The sequence below is a fragment of the Lytechinus pictus genome, chromosome 10 (genome assembly GCF_037042905.1).
Source record: "Lytechinus pictus isolate F3 Inbred chromosome 10, Lp3.0, whole genome shotgun sequence".
Taxonomy (NCBI): Eukaryota; Metazoa; Echinodermata; class Echinoidea; order Temnopleuroida; family Toxopneustidae; genus Lytechinus; species Lytechinus pictus.
In genome coordinates this window covers 29,771,456-29,793,887 of record NC_087254.1, presented here as the reverse complement: position 1 = coordinate 29,793,887, position 22,432 = coordinate 29,771,456, and the positions used below count along the sequence as shown (strand labels likewise).

The 22,432-nt window shown below is 34.6% G+C and overlaps 1 protein-coding gene across 1 annotated transcript; it reads left to right on the top strand.

The window, feature by feature from the left end:
* Positions 1-225: 225 nt before the first annotated feature.
* Positions 226-21,509, top strand: LOC129269447 (testis-expressed protein 47-like). The gene is made up of 8 exons (XM_054906949.2): positions 226-359; positions 5,877-5,949; positions 6,409-6,512; positions 7,239-7,439; positions 9,116-9,175; positions 17,659-17,722; positions 19,233-19,328; positions 20,303-21,509. The coding sequence occupies exons 1-8, from the start codon at positions 270-272 to the stop codon at positions 20,344-20,346; spliced, it is 732 nt and encodes a 243-aa protein (XP_054762924.2). The 5' UTR covers positions 226-269; the 3' UTR covers positions 20,347-21,509.
* The last annotated feature ends 923 nt before the right edge of the window (positions 21,510-22,432 follow it).

The window sequence follows — 22,432 nt, the reverse complement described above, 5'->3', positions numbered from 1 at the left end:
TCTAGGAAACCACAAATATCTAATTATGACAATGGAAAAGTCGTCCATATTAAACCATTAGTTATATTCACTGATCAGTATCATTGATTATGATTTACTTACTGAACGGCTGCTTCGAAATTTTTTTGGTCTTTTCAAACACACTTTTACAATTTATATTCAATATTTCTTTCAAAACTTCACAAATTCAATGAAATCCGTAATAAATCGGGTTTAGCGCCAGCTAGAGTTGAAAGATAGTAAAGTTGCTTTGACAACGACAAGCGAAAATGGCAGGTGATCGAGCCGAATCTATGTACGAAAACACCAGATTAAATCTCCTCGAGGTCATAGAGGAGAGAAATCGTGCCCTTAATAAGGTGAGGATATACAAAAGGCATGAAATTGTGATATCTCTGTTGAAAAGTTTGTCTACGCTTTTCAAATATCGACTACTGAAGACCGTCGCAAATAGTTCAAGTGGGTCCCGTTCCCATTTCACTTCGCCGGAGTTCCGGGGAAGAAATGCCACTCAAATGGGTCAACTTGGGGGTTGGGGTGTGTGGAGTGCATCGGCGTGATCGGTAAACAGCTGAAATGAAATGAATGAAATGGAATGGATGGGAGAGTCCGCATCAGGTCAAAATAAAGGGATGGGACTCACTTTGAAAGTCGTACAGCTTGGACCCTAGGAATCTCCAAATGGTGGAGGGATCAGCTAAGAGAGAGAGAGAGCTATCACAGTTTCAGATAAATTAAATAAGTTTGGACTTTGGCTTTTCGCCTTTTGCATTTCTTTATTCTAGGATGGGGGGTAGGGTGTCCGGACACTATCTTTTTGAAAATTGAAGCCTTCTTTTTTGTCTTTGGATTGCACTAAAAATATGAATTCAATACTTGTAATCATCTTCTATTTTGTTCTTTATAATATTTCCTAACATTTTGTACTAAAAATTGATGAAACTTCGCTTGTAATTTTTTCCAAATGACTTTCTAAAAAATTGATCGTCCGGACACACAACAACTGGGTATACATGTAATCTAAGACTAAGTATGATGGGGTGACCCACTAACCTCGTACTAGTGTGAGTGGGGGTGACCATAATTTGCGCACATTTTAAAAATTATCATGAAGTTGATTTTCAATCAAAAATTTCTCACAGTTCACACAAAATTAATCATAAATACCAGATGGGAGGCAAGATCACAAAGTCAAATTCGCTTGACGGAATTATAAAGTAGGGTCTACTCTAGAGTTTTGTTTGTATCGCGATTTCAAAATTCACAGATGTTTTGCTTAAATTTTTACAATTTGAGACCTTCAAGAAAATTACCGTACTGAGTAATTTTGGGTCGCTTGTTCTGTTGGTGATATCAGTTTTTCAAGATATTAATTAGATAAAGATATATTCAACTGTGTGCAAAATTAGGTAACACGCGAATTAAGGTCACACCACCATGAGACTAGTGACCCCAGGGCCCAATCTTGGACTAATAAACTTGTTAGATAAGTCTCACATTTAACTTGGACTTCAACTTGGACTCGTGGAGCTGATGAATGTTTTTTTAATTGCATGTTTCATTTTGATACTCATACTACAGTAGTACTAACAAAGTTACTACTACGTAGCCTGATAGGGCCTAGACCCTAAACCCCTCTTGTGAGTTGTGTACGTGTGGAAAAGAAGTGAGCTGCTGACAGTGACAGCTACAACCTGTAGCAGCTGTACTAACCTTGGCTTGATATAGGGATAGACTTCACTTTTCCTCAAATATCGCATGTAGTGCTAATAAGTTTATGGTAATAAATTGACTTAGAGTTAGATCTACATGTAATGATTAATTATTTTTTTATAATTATTTTGATTACGGTACATCAGGCCATCAATCATGCAATTTTATTTTAAAAATGCAATGTTGTTGTAGACTCGAAGGGCCAGGCATATGTTTGAAATAGTTATAGAAAACAATACACGAATATTGACAGTTTTAATTCAAATTTATTTGATGTTTAGGTGTTCTGCAAGGTTTGGATTTTGGGGCCCCTTCTTTGTACATTTTTTATGAATGATTTTCATTCTATTTCAAATATTTGTTTTCAATAATTTTGCTGGTACTAATTATCTTGTAAAAAATGTAGTACCAGTAGTGAAATCCAAAGAATTCCTGATTCAGAGTTATCAAATATATTTGAATGGTTCTCTTACAATAAGTTAATGATAAATCTTGAGAAGACTTACTTTTCTCGATTTTTAAACCTAAGAATATGACTGTTGATGATAATAAACTGCAAGTACATGTATCAAAAAGGCACATGTAATATCAAACTGAATTTTTAGGTTTAGTCATAGATGATGAAGTTAAGTTGGAAAGAACATGTCATTGACACTTGTTGTAAATTGGTGTAAATCTTATTGGGGCTATTTATTGTCTCAAACAATTAATACAAAATACTTTTATACTGTATACTTACTGTTTATTGTTTGGGGTCACTGTACTAAATACTGTATATGGCTAATAGAATAATTGTACTTCAAAAGCATACAATCTGAATTATAAGTAACACTCATCCCCTCTTACAACTTCTTCTTGTTTTACTAAGTATAGAATTTTGAAAGTTACAGAAATATGCAAGATAAAAAAAAGGTTTCTATATTTCAAAAAAATCCCTGCCTAAAAGTAAATTCTCAATGATATGTCTTATGATTTTACCTGTTAATTTGCAGATGAAACTAAGTCATTTATTAGTATACATGTTTCTCCCTTTATAAATATATGAATTGTCTTTATATACAACTATTAAATATTCGGGACCTGAAGGTTGGAACAGTGTATCTTACAACTTGAAAGCTTGTAACTCACAAGTTGCGTCTTTTAAGTGCAACTAAAAATGATTGACTTTGTCCACACACACAACTTAGAATCCCTGCTTATTGGGGAGGGGGATGGGGTGGGCGAGTTCCATGTTTATGTACCTATTTGTGATTGTTTTGTTTTATCTTGTTAAACCATAATCTGGGAGCAGCCACGATGGGCCTTTGACCTTTGTTGCACCCCAAATTATATGATTTTTTTTCTGTATTCTTAAAAAATGATTTATGTGGTTCTTTTGCGGTCAGAGTATTTTAAATAGTTATTTTGACTATGCTTTTTATTCTGATGTTTGTGATTTCCTATTTTAATGATGTTATTGACATATATTTTATATACAGATGTGGAAAATAAACTTTATGAGAGTACTTTAAAAAATATTTATTTTTCATGTTCTGTATGGATGATGACTATTGTGCTGAACAAGGAGAAATGCAGTCTTTCTGAATTATGATCTGCTATTCAGTCATTGTAATTTCCTTTTTGTTGATTTGATATTTCTGAATATCATATTGAGTAAATCATTTGTTAGATTCTACTCAACCTGCAATGACTTCAATTTGTCAACATTGCCATCAGTAACATACCCAGACAAAATCCAAGTTCAAAAGAGTTTTGTGACAACATTATCAGACTTTTTAGGAAAGGATGAGAACTCTTCTCTGTCACTCAATAAATCCTAGATTTCTTCTGAACATCCTGAAAACATAACAACATTAAACACAGATGTAGGGAATTAAAATTAATATTATTACATGTAACTATGAACAAAACTGAATACTGAATCAATTAAAGTGGAAGCAAGATTTACGTGATGCACCTCACTTTCCAATGCAAAATTGCTAATGTCAATGTCATACAGAGGAAAAGGATATTTCCTTTTAAAAGACATTTAGATTTTTTTTACAAGAATAATTCCAACAAGTTAATGTACAAAATCTAGGTACATTGTTGGGATTATTATTATAATTTTTTTTTTTTGGGGGGGGATTAGTGAAAATATATTTTGTAGGTAACCTCTGTTTTGCAAAGTGTATAACTCCTCTTGCAATGTAATGTTTAAATTGAAGAAAAGGAGAAGATTCGAGAGCTTAAATGTGTGTATCTTTGACCAAGGGTATTTTTATTTGGGAATTCTTTATATTGCTGACTTTTGTATGCTCTTCACCCTGAATGATCTAGAAATGAAAGAAGAAGAAAAAAATAGACTGTGAGAAAATATTGAGAGATTCTTTACTCCTGATTCAATGGCTGCCTTTGTTCAATATTTTGATAATGATCTTTTATTGATGTTGTACAAATGAACACGGAAATGAATGAATGCAATGTAATAAAAGATAGAAAGTGATTGTTAGCTCAAGTGACGAGTAAAATAAACAATTCCCTGTGACATGTTTGCCCATGTGATATCAACTCTCAAAACAATGTTTGCACTATTAAAGATAAAACTTTTGATTGATTGATCAGTATATTCAAATACTGCATGAATAAAACAAATAATCAATATTTCATTTTAATAATGAGCTCTAAAGAACTATTGAGGACAGGGACAGATAGGTGTCACTGTCATTGTTGGCATCTCTGAGGGAAATTCCTGGATTGAACAGTTTTGTTTGTGCGTTGCCATGGTAACTAGATGAAATCAGCTGCCAGTTGGAACTGTATTAATGTAGATTTCACCTGCCCTCATGGTTGGGTGTACAATATGAATAATTGATTGATTTCTTTTGATTACTGCCTCAATACAATAAAGGCTAGCCAGTATTAATCATCTACTTGTAGTCTACCATTGCTGCACATTACTCAGATGTTAGTCAGAATATTGCCTTGTTTGAGAAGTCTACTCTGAGTTGTTGATTATTTTCCTTCTGTAGAATTGCCCTCACTTCTTAGGACAATCTTCAACAGAAAAGCAATCTATCACTGCGGCATTGAATCTCAACTTGGTGATCTGTGTATTGTTTTCAACTTAGTGTTCATGGGGATTGATATATTGCCATTTTCTTTCACATCATTCTCTTCAGCTCAGTGGAACTGTCATTTACTCAATATTGAAACAAGATTTCTTTGCTTATTCATATTGTGCATGTTTGGTGGTGTTTAAAAAAAAAATCATTTTATGAACTGAAGGCCAACTTCAAAAGGCTCACATGCAGAAATCCAACTAGCAGTAGACAGAAACCAATGGTAATTGGCCTGTATATTCAAAGAAGAAAAGTGGACAGATGAGGAATTAATAATAGGACTAGATATCAGACCTGATCATACTGAATTGTGTCAAAAAATAATCATTTGCCATGGCAACGAGTCAGAACAGTGGAAAGCCTAGCCAGCCCCAGTACTATTGGGTTGATCCCACAGAGGTGTTGACGAGACCAAGACATAGTGTTCTTGATTCTATTCTTGGAAAGATTCGCAAAGCTGACCCTGATCGAGTAATGCTTCTCAATTCATTTTAAAATTACATAATTTTTTTTTTTCAATTGAAACACTTACAAGTCTCAAGACATAGTAGATTTAAGCTTTATGTAGGTACTAGAAAATCATAAGCTAATTTGTTAAGATATAGGGCCAACATTGTACTTGTATGTGTTAGATATTTTTAAGTCAACGATTGAGTTAATATATTTTTTTCCTATTAAACTTCATCATTCTCAAAATGTTCTTTCTAAAATTTTGGTAGTCCTCAGGTTCACTCCCTCCCATCTATGTATGACATTTAATACATTGTTTATGCCACAATAGGAATAACTGAAAACATTAAAAATAAATTTGAAGAACTAAATAACATTTAGATAACAAATGTAAAATTGAATAATTGACATTCTAACATTTTTAACAGCAGCTTCCTGGGGGAGGTGGGGGTACCTTTCAATTTTTGTTTAAATTACTGTACATGATTGTTCATAGCAGTGATAAAGAAGATTATAAAAGCTGTATCTGATATAACATCTCAACCACAGTTATGTTCATGTAATATGTACTGTTCATTTCATTGACCTTTTTTCCATTTTTATGCCTAACAGAAATCCCTTCTTCACAGACTGGTTTATGTAGCAAAACTGACTGATTCATTACCAGAGAAGAGGGTTTTAGGAGGTAAGAGTGGATAACAATCTTGTCTCTTGATTGTATCATGAATTCAAGATAAGCTTTCATGTATTCTTTGAAGGTATCTTTTTGTAATTAAGGGAAGGCATTCTTAAAATGAATATACCATATTTCTAATCAAGATCAGATATATCATCAGTGAATGGTTTATTGAAAATATAAAACACATAAAACCGAATGTTTATTCACAGTTTAGATGCAAAATGTGATATTAAATATATTGGTGCTGTATTTCATAAATTTTTAAAATATCCATGTTTAATTGTATATTTGATTGAATGATATTTATATCTAGACATTTGTTGCCCTTATGTTGCTCTTTATGTAATTTTCTACTTGCAAGGTTTCCAGTTCCAGTTTATAATCTACATGTATACTGAAATTATTTTCTATTATTGTTTTCTTTTGCAAATTTCTATTCTACTTTCTTGTACTTTCCCCCATCAGCTCACTATGAGAAACAGTTCAAGAATTGGCAGAACCAGTACCAGGGTGAAGGGGCTACAGGAATGTTGTTGGTTTACCCTCATCACTTTGTTCATCTTGTAGAGGTGGGTGTGTCTCCTTAAAAAGTACAAATATTTTCAGTTTTGTGTGAGCCTTCATGTTGGTATATATGACACACTGGTGGATCATCATGCCTCACCCTTGGATGATCTGCTAATGTAATGTAATTCTTAGAAGAGGAGTCCCTAGGTCCATCGTCTGATGTCTTGACAACAATTTTTTGTGACAGTGGCCAATGATAACCATTTTTGTTAAAAGAGAAACAAAGTGCATGTGAAATTAGTCCAGTTTTCTGCCTCCTCATGTATGAAATCTTGCATCCACAGACCACCCCTGATATGACATGTGCTGTGATCTATGTTAAAAGTTTAGATTTATTCTAAAAGTGGAAAAAGAAGATTGATTTTTTGTTTTAAGTATGGTAAACCCCCTGCTTTTCAGCAAGTCTAAAACATATATGCAATTGGCATAAAAACAATGAAAAAAACAGGATTGACTACTTAAAGCAAAGTAAAGTAACTTTGAAAATAAAACAGTTTACAATATGATTACACACACATGCAAAAAAAAAATGGTCTGTAGACTCTTGAGAGGCTGCGGAGCATCAGGCTCATACAATGAAAGTGGAGGGGCACCTACATGTAGTGTTTGGCAGACAAAAGGTGCCCCTCCACTTTCTTTGTCCAAACCTGATGTTCCACCACCTCTGAGACTCCTGAAAATATTTGAAAGAGGTAAAACTTGATAATTTTCTTTCTTTCACTGTGCAGTCATCAAGCGAGATGCTGATGGCCCTGATCCGTGATCTTCGGGACCTGATACAGAGTAACACCTTGGTGGAGGAGAGTAAGATCCTGGTAGTCTCTAGCAATGTCCCCACCAGGCTCTTCTCCCAGTGGAGCTTTAGGGTGCTCAACCTCCCTGAATCCAGGCTACAGGAGTACGAAACCTCAGAGCCTATTGAGAAGCTGGTTAGTATATTGTGTGATATTAGTTTAATGTTCACTTTATTTTCGCCCATCTAGGCGGGTGTTTCATAAAGCTATTCATAAGCTATGAATGACCTTATGGACAACTAGTGACCCTTTCTTGGGAACTGAATCAATACCAGCAATATCTTGGGGTATACCACAAGAAAGGAACTCCAGCCCACAGGAGGCAGTTTCATAGAGCTATTTGCTATGCATTGCTTTACATATACTACATATATTTGCATGACCAATGACCCTTTCTTATCCCAATGTAGCCGACTTAGCATCTAGAACATGTTCAAGTTGAGTTAAAATTCTTGCGTTACCTACAAATAGCTTTATGAAATACCACCCAGATAAGGACTGTACCACTCCTTCCCAAGTACAAATTTACACTGATTTGCACTCACTGCTGAGTCTGGTAAAGGAATTCCAGTTAAAATTTTGCACAGAAAATTGATTTTGATGAAGTACTGAGGCTTCTTTAATTTCACAATTTGACCTTAGTCTGCTTTGCAAACCCTTCACTTGAGTTGAGGGTCTGAATGAGCAGCCTATAATGCCATGTGTACTGAAGGCCCTCTCGCTCAGCAAGTGTTGTATGTGCTATTGAATACCCACTTGATGATCAAAGTTTCAATCAGGGTATGTGCCTGAAGACTAATGTGACCTCTGGTTCTAAATTCATGGACTAGTTGCAAATGCTTGAGGTCAACATGGTCGATTCCTTCAGAATCTTTAACATTTGAATCAGCTAGCTTTCTGTCATCAGTAGATGATTGTCTTTAGCCCATGGAACTTCTCTCTCTCTCTCTCTCTCTCTCTCTCTCTGACTCTGTCTCTCTTTCTCTCTCTGACTCTGTCTCTCTCTTGATTTGCTTTGATGGAGGATTTCACATTAAGCCATACTTAAAGGGAAAGCCAACCCTGATATGAATTTCATTTTTAAACAAATTCCAAATAATCTCTTGTCACCAACAGGTTAATGAATGAAAAATAACTTCATCAGGATTTACCATCATCTTATTCTATTTAAATGTTTATACCCAGGAAATGACATTGCTTACCAAATTTAAGAAGCAATTTGGTCATGAAAGAAAGCTCTCAACTAAGAACTGAATAGTCCTATGTACAAAATTTGCAAAGACGTTTTATGTATCAGCTTTAAAATGTGGAGCAAATTGTGATGTGATACCGGGAAAATTATTCCCTGATACCAAACACATCCATAGTGCTGTCTATACAGGGACCAGTATAATACTATTTATTTTATAATTGATTACAATTATTATCAGTTGAAACTGTAGATAATATCTTTTTAGGAATATTTATTATACAATGCACTGTGTTATTTAATCTTCTTTGTAGATGATTCTCAGATAAGAATTTGTTTGATATCGATTTCAGTGTAGAATTAGCTATTTTTCTGAATGTAAAGTGCATTGAGAAGCCTTCCTGTGTGATCTAAATTGCACGTGATAAAAAGGTATCGCTGCTAACAACTATTATCAATGATTATTGATTATATTTTTTAAAACGTGAATTGTTGATTTGCCTTAAATACTGAATGTCTGTCATTCTAATCATGAAGATATGTTCCATGTTTAATGCATCAAGAAAATTGCTCATTCATTGAACATGACTTGATATACTGATGAACCTACAATTTTTTTCAGGCACCAGAGTGTCTAGCCTTGATGCTTAAACTTGGATCCTATCTTAGCAAACAACCAAAGGTAAGATTCAACTTTTTTTCAAGAAGAAATCTTTATTCTCTCTTAAAGTATGCAAGTTTCAATACCTTCATATGAGTTTCTAGAAAACTGCCGGGTCCTTTGTTTATACATATATGCAAATAGGTGGAGAATAGCATGGGTTCTTATAAATGAGGGTGCAATTTTTTTTTGTTCTGACAGATTATAGGTTTGATAGCTTATTACTTGATATTCTATACTGTATACATGTTGTTAAACACATCTGTATACAGGGAGTGTTTCACAAAGATTTAAGAGTGACATAATAATTCCAATGTGTATTTGGTTGTTTACCTCATTGATGGCTACACAGTAACAAGCTCCAACCGAGCATTTTCTGAGAACTCATTATACCACATGCTACAAACTTAAGGAGCAACTTTGAGCCAAATTCAATATTTTGCAAAACACTGCAAGGTTTGTACACTCTCTCAAAACCGCAAACATATATTGATCAAGAATGATAAAAAATTTGGTGAATGTTTTTTTTGCAATGTTTGGCTATGAGATCAGTGACGTGATGCCTGTCTTGAAATTTTTTTGCCTGAACAATAAAAAAAGAAAAAGGGGTTAAGTCCTTCTGTTTTAATAATTCAACCCTCAAAATAGGAATAAAAAAATTGAAATGATTGCTGAAATTTGGAGAGATGGCGAAAAAGGGAAGATAGTGTAGTATATCTGGTATTTTCTGTTGGAGGAGCAGGAGAAAATACATACCTATCATTTCAGTATATTTGATGGTTGAATATCAGTTAAAGGGGAATGAAACCCTTGAAACAAGTTAGCTTGTGTGGAAACAGAAAAATCAAAGAATAAGATCAAAGAAAGTTTGAGAAAAATTGGACAAATAATGAGAAAGTTATGAGCATTTGAATGTTACGATCACTAATGCCATTGGCAATGCGACAAAGATGTGTGATATGTCGCATGTGAACAACTTTCCCTTTGATGGACTATAAAAACCCCCAAAATTTCTCTTTTTGCTCTTATGGTGATACAAACTCTTTATCCATAATGTGTTCTTTGGAAATCTGTATTACATGCCCTCCTATAGAAAGAATACATGATCTACTGACAGATGTGATATAAGAGGCAATTCAAGTGAAATATATACAAAAGTAATGGGAAAGTTGTTCACATGTGATATCACACATAATTGTTGCATTGCTAATGGGAGGATCTACATTACAATAATGATCTTAACTTTAAATGCTTATAACTTTCTTATTACTTTTTCATGTTTGTCAAATTTTTGTTGTTCTGTTTCTTAGATTTTTCTGTTTTCACGCAAGCTACATGTATCTTGTTCCAAAAGTTTCATTTTCCTTTAAGTTTATGAAGCTTAATGGTTGATTTCTCTTTTGGTATGTGAGGGTCACGGTGTTTGTGCATACATGTATGTGTGTAATGATTAAAAAAATGATATTGCAATGTTTACTTATAATGTAAGGGGGGGAAATGCCTAGAAAGAAAGAAAGGGAGGGAGGGAGGGAATAGTAACACAGACAAAGAATACAAGATATATTCAGAGAACATCTATGTAAAGCTGCCGAAAGAATAAATCCTCATCCTTAAACTTTCAAATCCATCCATGTTTTTCATGAATAATCTGAATTCTTTCTAACATGCATCCCATGTTTTATGAAGATTAGCATACATTAAGCAGCATGAAAATTGTCTTGCAAATGGTACATGTAAATTGTAATGTACATTGTATGTTATACAAGGAATAAGATCTATAGATAAAAGCTTGTTATAAAAGATCTGGTTGTAATTGGAATGCATTGATATTGAAGAATATTAAAGTCACACATTCTTCTTTTTACACTGTGTAAAGTATTAAATTTTCCCCCTTCTCCTTATTTCTCTTTCACTCCTTTTTCTCCAGATTCTTCTTCCCTCTTCTCTCTTAGTCTTCATTTATTTATTTTTTCTCCATAAAAGCTCATTCGCTTTTCTATGTGCCATAATAATTGAATTTGAGTTCATTATGATGCGTAATTGATGAATAATAATCATTGGTAACTGGCTAATTTAATATGGGTTTATTTCATATTAGTGGAGAAATCGTAATTATCAACTTGTATTAGATTTAATATATACCACAAGTAAATACACATTTAAAGATTAAAATATTATAATACAGAATAGTACTATGGAAATTATCAATTTCTGTCATAGGCATTTTTGCTCCAAAATGAGTGAAAGAATTTCAAATAATGATTAATCAATGAGAAAATAAAAATGAGAACAAGAGAATGAAGATTTTGACTTAATATCAGATAGATTTCAAGTAATATGGGACCTATGGGACACTTGGGACCACATCAAGTACCACCATACTAATATTTCTGGTAGGCATAATCTGTGTGTGTCGCAGGTGGATATGGCTCCAGCTTGTGCACCTGCTTTGTCCGCTGGGCACTCGCAACCACGGTGTATGACAGACAATTATTTCTCACTTCTTTGGATGGTTACAGGACTTCAATTTTGTCTAAAACTTTCAAACATGAACCATATGATTCTGTACAAGAAGAATAGATTTAGGTCACATCTCATTCTGTCCGAAGCCAATATTCTACTTTCAACAAATCATTCCTTTAAACTGAAAGAACTGTACTTTCTCTGAGATTTTAAGAGTTAATAAGACTGAAGTAGATTGTCCCTGGTGTTTCCAGCTGACGAATTCAACAAGTAGATGGAAATTGAAGGGCCTTGGCCTGGGAGTTGTTTTACAAGCCACTTCTGGTGTTGCACTAATGAGCCTACAGTGTCTTGTCATTCCCTGAACAAATTGATGAGCCTAACCATGTAAATGCATGCATGTACCCAGGAAGCGTAACCAGAGCTCGGTTTTAAAAGGTGCCAAATCCATTTTTGACCAAAATTGATTTTTTTTTTAAATGGGTGTGAATTTTGGAAAAGGTGAATAGGATAGTGAATTCATTCCCTTGAATACATGTACAGTGTGGTCCATTTTAGCAAAATGTGTTCTGGAATCTGGATGTGACTGTTTGTGTTACTGCATTTTCCTACACATCATAAAGTCTTGCAGACATGGCACAAAGTACATCAACAACCAACAGAGCAATTTAGTATGCTGACATGGCACACCAATCGACCCTATGTATCTTCATGGCCATGTATCAGCTCTCACAGACATGAGATTCCAAAGTTGCACTAACAAAATCATCTTTATTTCTTTAAAATTTTAAATTGTCTTCTGGTATTTTTCATCCAGATAAGAAGGAAATTTCTGCTGCCTCTGCAATACCTCAAAGCAAAAAAAAAAATCATTAGCTCACGAATCATGACCTTTCCATGAAATTGATGCTTTTGTGATTAAATATTTTGGTGAATGTCATTTGGAATGATTTTCACAGAAGTGCAGTGAAATTGGAGTTATCACCTTAAAGAATCAATTCTTCCAACAGCGGATGATGAGTGTAGATGATGACTTGGACGTGTTACCGTCATTAGGGCAAATCAATTACTGAGAGATAAATGCTGGAGTTTCATAACCTTTCATCATTGTAGGAGACATGGGCTGTCTTCTTCATATCCATTTTCTCTAATTTGATCAGGGGCCCGTTGCAGAATGAGTTGCAATCAATCGCAACTCTAAAAATCATGCACAACTTGATTTTCAACCAATCAACAGCGCGCATTTGGGACTTGCAATTGATTTTTTGGCTTGCGTTTAATAAACGCAACTCTTTCTGCAAATGGGCCCCTGATTTGATTTTTACTTTGATGCAGTTGATTTATTCTTATTTGATCTGATTTGATTTGATGCAATTAATTGATTTGATATAATATGTTTTGTCATGGTTATCCGATTTGATATGATCTAGAAAATTGAGTATTGAATGATGATCGGATTGATTTGATTCACTCTGATTTGTTAAGGGAATTTGAATTGATTTGATCAGTTCAAGACCTGATTCATGTAATAAGATAAAATAAAAAATCAAATCTGATCATGCATGATTAATAAAAGCCAGGTTTGCTTTGATTTTAGTTTAATTATGCTGATCAGATTAGATTTGGTTAGTATTTTTTCATGAATGGGAATGGGATTTATAGTTTGTCACTGAAAATGGACAGAACAAGAAGCATATTTTATCTGGTAGCAGTTAAACTGATCATACATTTTTTTTTGCATTTCAATACACCCCATACACTGATAATAGAACACAGTTCTGTATTTAGGCTTCATTGATTTCTATATCCTTCAGTTTTAAATGTTGTTTTCACAGAGCTCTGCAAATTGTCATAATTTGTTGACCAAATTTTGCTAAATTTCATATTTAGGCTGATACAAGTATGTTTAAAATATAATCTCAAAGTTGTGAATAAAATCCCTTGTGTTTTACATTAATATATTATTTTATTTTGATGGATATCAGTAAAGAAATAAAAATTACTGTTTCTTCTGGAATATAATGTACCCAATGGTTAAGTGGATAGTGGGTTTTTAGAGTGTTTTTAACTTCCATTATCAGCCCATTTGGAAGAAAATGTCAGATTTGTTAGCAGTGTATAGATCTTTATTGGATCATTAATAGGTTTGGCTTCCTGAATGGAAGCTTAATGACCCTTCGATGACTGCATTTATGGTCTACCTTCATGGTATACATGTATAGCTATAATGATCATTTTGACTGCAATAGTATGCATTATCCAACAAGTATAACGTTCTTTCCTTTCTTAACATATCTTTCAGTTTGCTATTGGTACACATTTTTTACATCGAAAAGCTTTTGAAGATATTTGAATTAAACTTTAAATAAATAAAAATTCTTTGCTAATCAGTGGAAATATTGTTTGAAAAATACTGACTCTTTTCTTCAGGACAAGATTTGCTCTTTATATTTCAGGATTAAGTAGCTTGCATGTATAACAGGTTCTTGTAACCCTTATGAAGCAACACACCCCAAAAAATCATATACATAGAGATGGATTTTGTTTTTCATTGTGAAGAATTTCCAATTAGACAGCTAATTACCAAGATTTTACTGCCGGTTCAGTCATTTAATTTTTTTTTTTGGGGGGGGTCATTCTTCATTGTTTTGTTTTTCCAATAGCACCATTAGCATAGCTTTGCAAGTTGTGCAACATGTACATTTTAGTTGAAGGAAAAATGGAACTCTTCTCTTTTTGAAGATGCCATTAACAAGCAATTGTTGCCAATTTAATCTGCCAATTAACCCCCACCTTTCTCTGCATGAAGCATGCATTAACTTGTTATTTTTATTTCACAAAATTGACAGGGTTTTTTTCATACATGCTTTTTGAAAGGTTACTCAAGGTACATTGTCCTTTGATAACATGATTGAATGTAATTAGCTGTATAATCATGTGCCAATCAAATGCAATGGGACTGTTGGACAAATGTTATCAATAACAAGTTGTCATTCAGTGACATCTAAAAATAAAAATAATATTAAACAGCTAGGATAACATCTCTGTGTGTTTCCAAATGATCTCGATATTATTACCCCAGTTTTACATCGCACAGGCATTTCAAGGAATAAATTGCTGCCAGTTTAATACCCATTTGCTTCACCTGGGTTGAGTGCAGCACAATGTGGATCAAATTACATCATGGCTGGGATTTTAACCCACTTTCCCTAGTTTCCAAGCCTGGAGACTAATCCACTGGGCCACAACGCTGCATAGTGAATTCAATTATTTTAACTGGCTGATTGGTGACATTTGTTTGAAACAGGACCCAGGATGTATATATTTTTTTCTTTTGTATATTTTCCTCCTTGTCATATTTTCTGGGGAGGCAACTCCTGCAGGAATTTCCAGCTATCTCACTATTTTATTTCACAGCCAATCATAATATTTGCGTAGTATTATTATCTTTGTTAGATGTGGAACTAGTCTACCAGCAAATCTCTCTTGTAAAATATAAATTTACTTATATATGATATGATAATGTTCAATTAAACTTGAGTCTCATCTATTCTATGTGAGACATGACATGTCAATGTCTTTTTTATACAGAGTGTTTCAGGCGTGGATCCAAACCGGGGAGGGGGCGGGATGATCAGTTCGTCAAATGAGCAATAACATTTTTTATTTCATTGTCAAATTTTTCGGGAACAAATTTTGTTCCATTTTGGATTATTAATGTTTTTTTTCTTGTCAATATTTTTTGCAAATTTTCACTCTGTAAAATTTTTACTCTGGGGCCGCGCCTGGTGTTTAAAATACATGTTTATGTAGCTTGAATGTTTAGATAATACTGCACATCTCAGTATATTGTCAAAATAGAATTCCATATTCTCATTCAATACATTGCATTTATTTTTGCTGTTGCTGCTGCTGCATGCCTGACATTGCACTATTTAAATTGAGAGTGTTAATAGCTCATGAACAATTCACTGATGATTTAAAGATGTAATGGGGGTGAGATCTGAGCTCTCTTTAATAAAGAATGAACCAAATAGCAAATTGAAAATTATTTTTTTAGAAATTATGCAGATATCTGTGAAACATATTTGGATACTTGAATAGCCACATATAAGTTGGATCTAGCCTACACTGAAAAGTAAAGGTTTTTTTTTTCATTTGTCTTTGTTTTAGTAAATTTTGTTTGAATTTTCTTGACTGTCAAGCTTGAATTTTATACTACTAGTATATGATTGATGTGTTGTGTAATGCACATTCCATTAGAATTTTAGACACTGATATCGACATTAAAATGCCCAAAACATTTCAAAACAACTTCCTAACAACGCAGCTAATTTGTTAAGGAAATGTCACTCTGCTTTAGATGGTCACTTTGCTTTTCTTCATTTGTATAATGACCCATCTGTCATAGCCTGTAATGACCATCACAAAAGTTTCATATCTAGGGAAGATCATGATGTTTGACGTCACAATTAAGAAGAAGAACTTACAAGACTACTGAGAAGATAATGAGAACTCCAGTTTTTCAATTTCAGTAGTCTTAGTATGATCATTAGACTAATCCTAGTTTGCAGTGGTGGGCTCAGCTCTTACGTGCACGTACGTCATCACTCTGTAAGATCTAATAGTATTGTCCTAAGTACAAAATTTCTTTAATAATTTGATATCTACTTTATATTTCCACTTTTGCAGAAGATGCTATGATTAATGATATTTGTTACTTGATGTTAGCTTTAGCATGTAAACTTGGCTTGTCCCAATGTTGAGAACATGAGTATCTGGATATTATCAGACAGATGTCTTGCTCAATTGAATCTGATACACCAACACTGTGTATTAATGTAGCTGTATACATGTACTATACTCTTAAAGTTTTGAGCCTGTAAGAAGTCATAAAGTTGTTAGCAGTTTGCAAGAATTTTCATTCAAGCAAGCTTTCGGTTAGTACAAACATGGTTTTCATTGCTCTATTGAAGTTTTTAAATGAACTTTAGAAAGGTGAATGTGGAATCATTTGGAAAAAACATGGTTTGGAATAGCTTGCATGAGGGAAATCAGTTATTTTGCCCCCATGACAGCCAAAATCCCCCCTAATTTTTTTTCAAACGGAATGGTTTGGGGTGACACTCTTTTCTATAGGTGCTCCAAGATCTGTACTAACAATATTTAAGAACATTTATGAAAGCAACATATCTATAGACAGCAGAATTATGAGATATGCTTTTACAGCGTAATCGCTTGTTGAACAAAAAAAAATAACCCTTAAAATTTAAGAAATAGCCCCCCTCCCTCCCGCACACACAAACAAAGTCTCCTAACCTGGTTTAGAACAATGGTGTAAATTTCATGTTTTGAATTTTACTAAATTTAGCACACATATTGAGAAAGGTTTAATAATTTATATGCATTTTTTCTTGGGATGCTAAATTCATGCTTGTTGCCATGGTTTGAGTCCACTTTCTACAGATGGAATAATAAATGTGTCCACTCAGACCGGGGGGGGGGGGGGGGGGTGGGGGGTGTTCACAAATATTTTAAAGGTTGACTAAAAGTCACACTTCCCATTTGCATGAGTTATAAAACGCATCACGCATTGGTCAAATCACTACTGCACATCAGTAAGATTGAGCATTGAATATCATGTGTACACCACCATTTAAACATGACTGTATGTTACACATGAGTTGCTCTTTGTGAAATTCCCCCTATATAGCAACATATATTACCATTGCACAGTATAACAAAAGTGTACATTCATTATGGTATTTTTCTCAGTGCATGACTAAATTTAGTATGAAAATTTCATGAAAAATTGGCTTTTAATCCGTGGTTTTAAAACCACCATCATGAATTCAGGCACATAGTTACTAAGTGAAAGATACTTCAGTCCGCTTTTACTTGTAGCTACCATCCAATGAATGTACACATAATTATAATGAACACACATATTGATTGAGATTTTAATCATAAATGAACTGTTTCATGCAACTTAAGAATCATCCACAATTCCCTTTATTGTTCTTTGTTTTCTTTTACTCTAGATCACGTTAAAGACTGTAATGGATCAATTACATGAGAAAGTACCCGACCTTCTCATTCCTCAAGGTCAGTCTTACATTGTTGTTTGGTTTGATGAATGAGATTATTTCAACCAGACTATCTTGCTTTCTACTTTGCAGAGCTCTTGATTTCAATACTCACTCTTTGTGCTCTGTGGTAAAGAGGTAGAGACTTACCTTGACTTTTAACAAAACGGAAGCTTCAATAAAAAGGAAAAGTCTTTGGAATGCATAAAGCATCTATAGTATGCTATTTAAAATAATAAATTAAAAAGAAATTTAAAAAAAGAAAGATAAAAGAAGATTGTGGCAAAATGGGATTGTGCAAAAATTGCTTTCTATCTGTGTGCTATCGAACAAAAAGTAAAATATTTTCTCACAACATCAGAGCTGTGTCTTTTCTGCAGAAATCCTGCAGGCATGTTTTCATCATGTCGTTAGGAAAGTAGGAATGTCACTGTGAAAGACGCTTAGAGGGGGTGGATGTTTCATAAAGCTGTTTGTAAGTTACAAGCAAATTTACGCACAGCTGGTGATCCTTTCTTACAAGCTACATCAACTCCAATGAAACTTTGGTGTACATAATTTACCCAACAAAAAGGTCACCAGTCGGTAAAATCACTTGTAACTCGCTTACAGCTTATACCTTGGTCACATGTGCTCTACGGCGGCCGTACGGCGAGTCGAAAACAGCCGTTTTATAAATTTAATTCAAGCCATCTATACGTAGTTAGTACAAAAAATGTTGAAACGGCTGTTTTCGACTCGCCGTACGGCCGCCGTAGAGCAAATGTGACCATGGTATTACCCACCAATATTCCTGACGTTTATGGGGCACAAACTTACATGGTGATGAACATATTTGCTAGTTCTGCATGTATATTTTGACCTGCAACAATTCTGTCAGAGAATAACAGATAACATGAAAAAATTAATAATTCTGTAGAGGAAATGTATCTATTGTGTCTATCTGCTGGATATTGACAAGTATTTCTATTAAAATAGTTATAAGTCTTGTTTTTTAACCAAATTGCAGTGATTAATAAAGTTGAATTCAGAATAAATCAAGACAACATATTTAGGAGAAAAAATAAGGGAATGCATTTACTCCTGCTGGAAATGAACAAGTATTAAAGAATTATAGTTCTGCCATATGTTTTTAACCAAACTTCAGGGATGGAATAGAATAATATTCAGAATAAATTAAGGCAACATACTCTATGGGAAAAGATAGATAATGAATCGTAAAATTGGAATGTTGATACAGGATGTGCTTGCAGTCTGAACAAGCAAAAGAGACATCACTTTAGCTCATTTTACAAACATGAACTGCTCCATGCAGTGATTTAGCGAAAAAATAATAATACCCTGAGGCCAGAACCCACGATATCAAGTACTTTGTATCTGAGCGACACTCTTTGCATACAGAGTGAGTGTCTATCCATCATGTTGTGTTTGTTCTGTTAGCAAAGCACTCAGCAGTGCTTCTCCTGGGTGACATAACTCAATGTGAGTGCATCACCGATAACATTCATGCTCTTTGCTTCCAACGGCAGATCTGATTGGCTACCTGCTCTTCACGCCTGACCTTTGCACCCCTGCCGAGTTTCTGAACAAGTATGACAAGCCGATGGATGTAGTTTTAGATAATGGTGAGTTTATCTTGGTCTCATATTGCTAACAGTTTTTTTTTTTTACTTTTGATTTAGACATCAAAGTAATTTGATAAATGTTAAGTTTTTACAATCCAATAAAATGACCATCTAAGTGTGTTTGTATTTGTTAAAAGTATTTTAAAGCAATAAAAATACCCTCTCCCACATATGTTTAATATATTCAATGTACTCCAATCAGTTCATGTATTTGATGCAGGAGATCATGAAAGTAGAAACCACAGAAAGTTGGTTGAATTCTTGACGAGTTTTTCTTTTCCTTTTTAAAACCAAAGTGAAAAACACAAATTTTAAACTAATGTTATAATTGTGAGTCATTTATTTGAGTCATTTTAATGATTATACATAGAAAATATATGAATTGTTCCTGATGGTCCAAATTGTCCTAACACCTTTGCACAAGTTGGGCTTCCGATAAACACATGCATGTAACATTCTTTATTGTTCCATAACTCTACTCAGATATGTTATAGTGAGAGGCAATCAATACCAATTGACCATTGCATGCACAGAAATTGGTGAATATTTGGAAATCAAGAATCTTGTTCATCTGCTGAAGAGCACTTAGTGTGATTAGTTGAATAAGGTGTACATATTTGTTCTTATAAGACATGTTGAGATCATTTTTTTTAAATGTACCTGCAGATATGTTTCATGTGTATCTGTTTTTATTTGAGCCTCTGTATATAATACATGATCTTGATTGTGTGATCTTCTTCCATTTCTCTCCCTCTATTACTCTAATGTAAACTCTTGTCCCTCCTCTTCTTCAACATCCCAATCTGATCATCTCTCCCTTTTTATATTCCCCCCTCTCTCTTTCACTCTCTCTCCCTTGCACTCAATCCCCCCATCTTTCTCTTGTGTTTTCCTGGCTGTCTCCTCTCCTTCACTCTCTCCTTCTCTCTCCTCTTCTCTCTTTCTTTCTCTCCCTTGTATTCTTTCTCATGTAGAACTTGAATGGCCTCTTCCTACCAAGAACTTTCCTATCAACTGAATCTCAAGACTGCATTCCAGATGATCACATTCAGAAAATAAGATGAGGATGTTCCAATACGGGTCTCCCCAGGGCCTTGGATATCAAACCCCTCCCTGCAACCAGAAATTTATTTTGGAGCGGGTTGTAAGGGTGTCCATGAGAAGAATAATATCCTCTGGGTAACTGGTCCTCTTGAGACCACCCCCCCCCCACCACCTTGAGGTGAGCTGTGTACCAGATTTCTTTATGTTGGATTCTTTTCCAAGGGAGTTTCCCTTCAGGGGCAGTTGTACAATATTTCACTGTGCTGAGAGATCTTGGCCCTGTTTTACAAAGAGAAGTGGTCGATTGAAACCATTCTCAGATTGTACGGTAGTTCTAAATTTGTGAGACATTAATTTTAGATCAATCGCAATTTGATTTCAATCTTCTTTTTGAAAGTGAGTGCTGTATTACTCACTGACCATAACAGGCAAAAATATAAATTTTCCGGGGGGTTACTTTTTACAACCTACTGCCTAAATCTGCAACATTTGATAAGTTTTAACACTGCAGTGAAAGGGGATTTTTCAGGGCTCCTTTTTGAATTTCGAAGTTTCTTTTGAGCATTTCAGAGGACAAATTGCCCCAAGCCCCCATGCAATTTTGTCCCTGGACCAAGATTTATGTCTTTCGAAAGAGCAACCATACCTTGTATATCAACCCAGTCTTTGATGAAATATTTTTCTGCCAAAAAAATAAGGATATAGATAATGAACTTGCTTTGTAGCAATCTCACAAACTATTTTTCCAGTGGTAATGTTGAATATTTTTGATAATGTTAACCTACTTAATATCAAGGCCAGGTATAATACATATTTCTTCTTCACCTGGATTTACAAAAAATACTTACATATAGGTGTGGACTTTCTTGTTATGTTTCAGGAAATACGTCTTTATATGGTGTGCCTTTGTAGACTTTGACCTTTACATGTTAATGTGTCTTTTCATTCTTATTGCAGAACCTCATTATTTATTTTTTGAATAATATTTGAAATGGTGTAGTTTATTGTAAATAGGTGTATATTGTGAATAAAATTTAAGTGAGAATAATATTTTAAGTGCATATTATCTTTATGCCTTTGTTAACTGAATATTTCAGTGTATCTATCGGGCTAATAAAGTTTACATAAAATTCTAAATTGCCTGTGTTCGTGTGTGTATTTGAGTTTTGTCAGACGTGTATCAATCAGATATGATTATTTACGTCTGGGACCGACCTTTAACGTCACCATCCGAAAGACGTGACCAGGGCTCGAACCTCGAACCTCTGCATCAATTTGTAACTTCCCCAAAGCTTGGATTACAGGCGCACGCCACAACGCCCAGTTCTTTCATTATGTTACATATATATATTGCCAATAACACCCTAGTTTGAGACTTTGAGATGGGGTGTTGATGTCGAGAGTGAAAATCCAACACCGAATGTGGGTTTTATAAAGATAATGCCAACAACAACACCTGTGAGCTCAGTCCCAACACCGGGTGGGTCCACGAGGCTGAGGGTTTACGAAGCCGAAAGTCCACTAGGCTGATTATTAGGATGTTTGTCTGCGTCTTAAAGCAAGGTTTCCACTTTGGCGAGTTAACATCGCGAGTTATGGCGAGTTATAGCGAGTTGCCAAAATGAGGCACTCGCGATAACTCGCATAAAGCTCACCATGAAACTCGGGATAACTCGCGACAACTCGGCAGAGCTCGGCGGAGCTCGTTCAAGCTCGGGACAACTCTCCTTGAAGTCGTGAGCTGTTTCAAAATTTTTGAACATGTTCAAAAATTTTGCTAACTCGCTGTAACTCGTGCTGAACTCACCTAAACTCGTTATATACTCGCAGCACTCGCAATAACTCGTAAGAAGCTCGAGATAAACTCACAATAACTCGTAATAACTCGCCACATCTGAGTATACGCGAGTGCGTTCCGAGTTTTCAAGAGCGATATACGAGCATTGCGATCGTTTTACGAGTCAAATGGAGGTGCCCACGAGATTAGCGCGACTTTAGATCGAGCACCCCGAGTTACAGCGAGTTTCGTATGAGTTTATTCCGAGTGCGTTGCAATAGCT

What these genes read in the sequence shown, in the direction of transcription:
- LOC129269447 (XM_054906949.2), top strand. Translation starts at nt 270, where the DNA reads ATGGCAGGTGATCGAGCCGAATCTATGTACGAAAACACCAGATTAAAT. An exon ending in GAAATCGTGCCCTTAATAAG is followed by an intron (nt 360 to 5,876) that starts GTGAGGATATAC and finishes TATGCCTAACAG; the next exon opens with AAATCCCTTCTTCACAGACT. An exon ending in ACTTTGTTCATCTTGTAGAG is followed by an intron (nt 6,513 to 7,238) that starts GTGGGTGTGTCT and finishes TTCACTGTGCAG; the next exon opens with TCATCAAGCGAGATGCTGAT.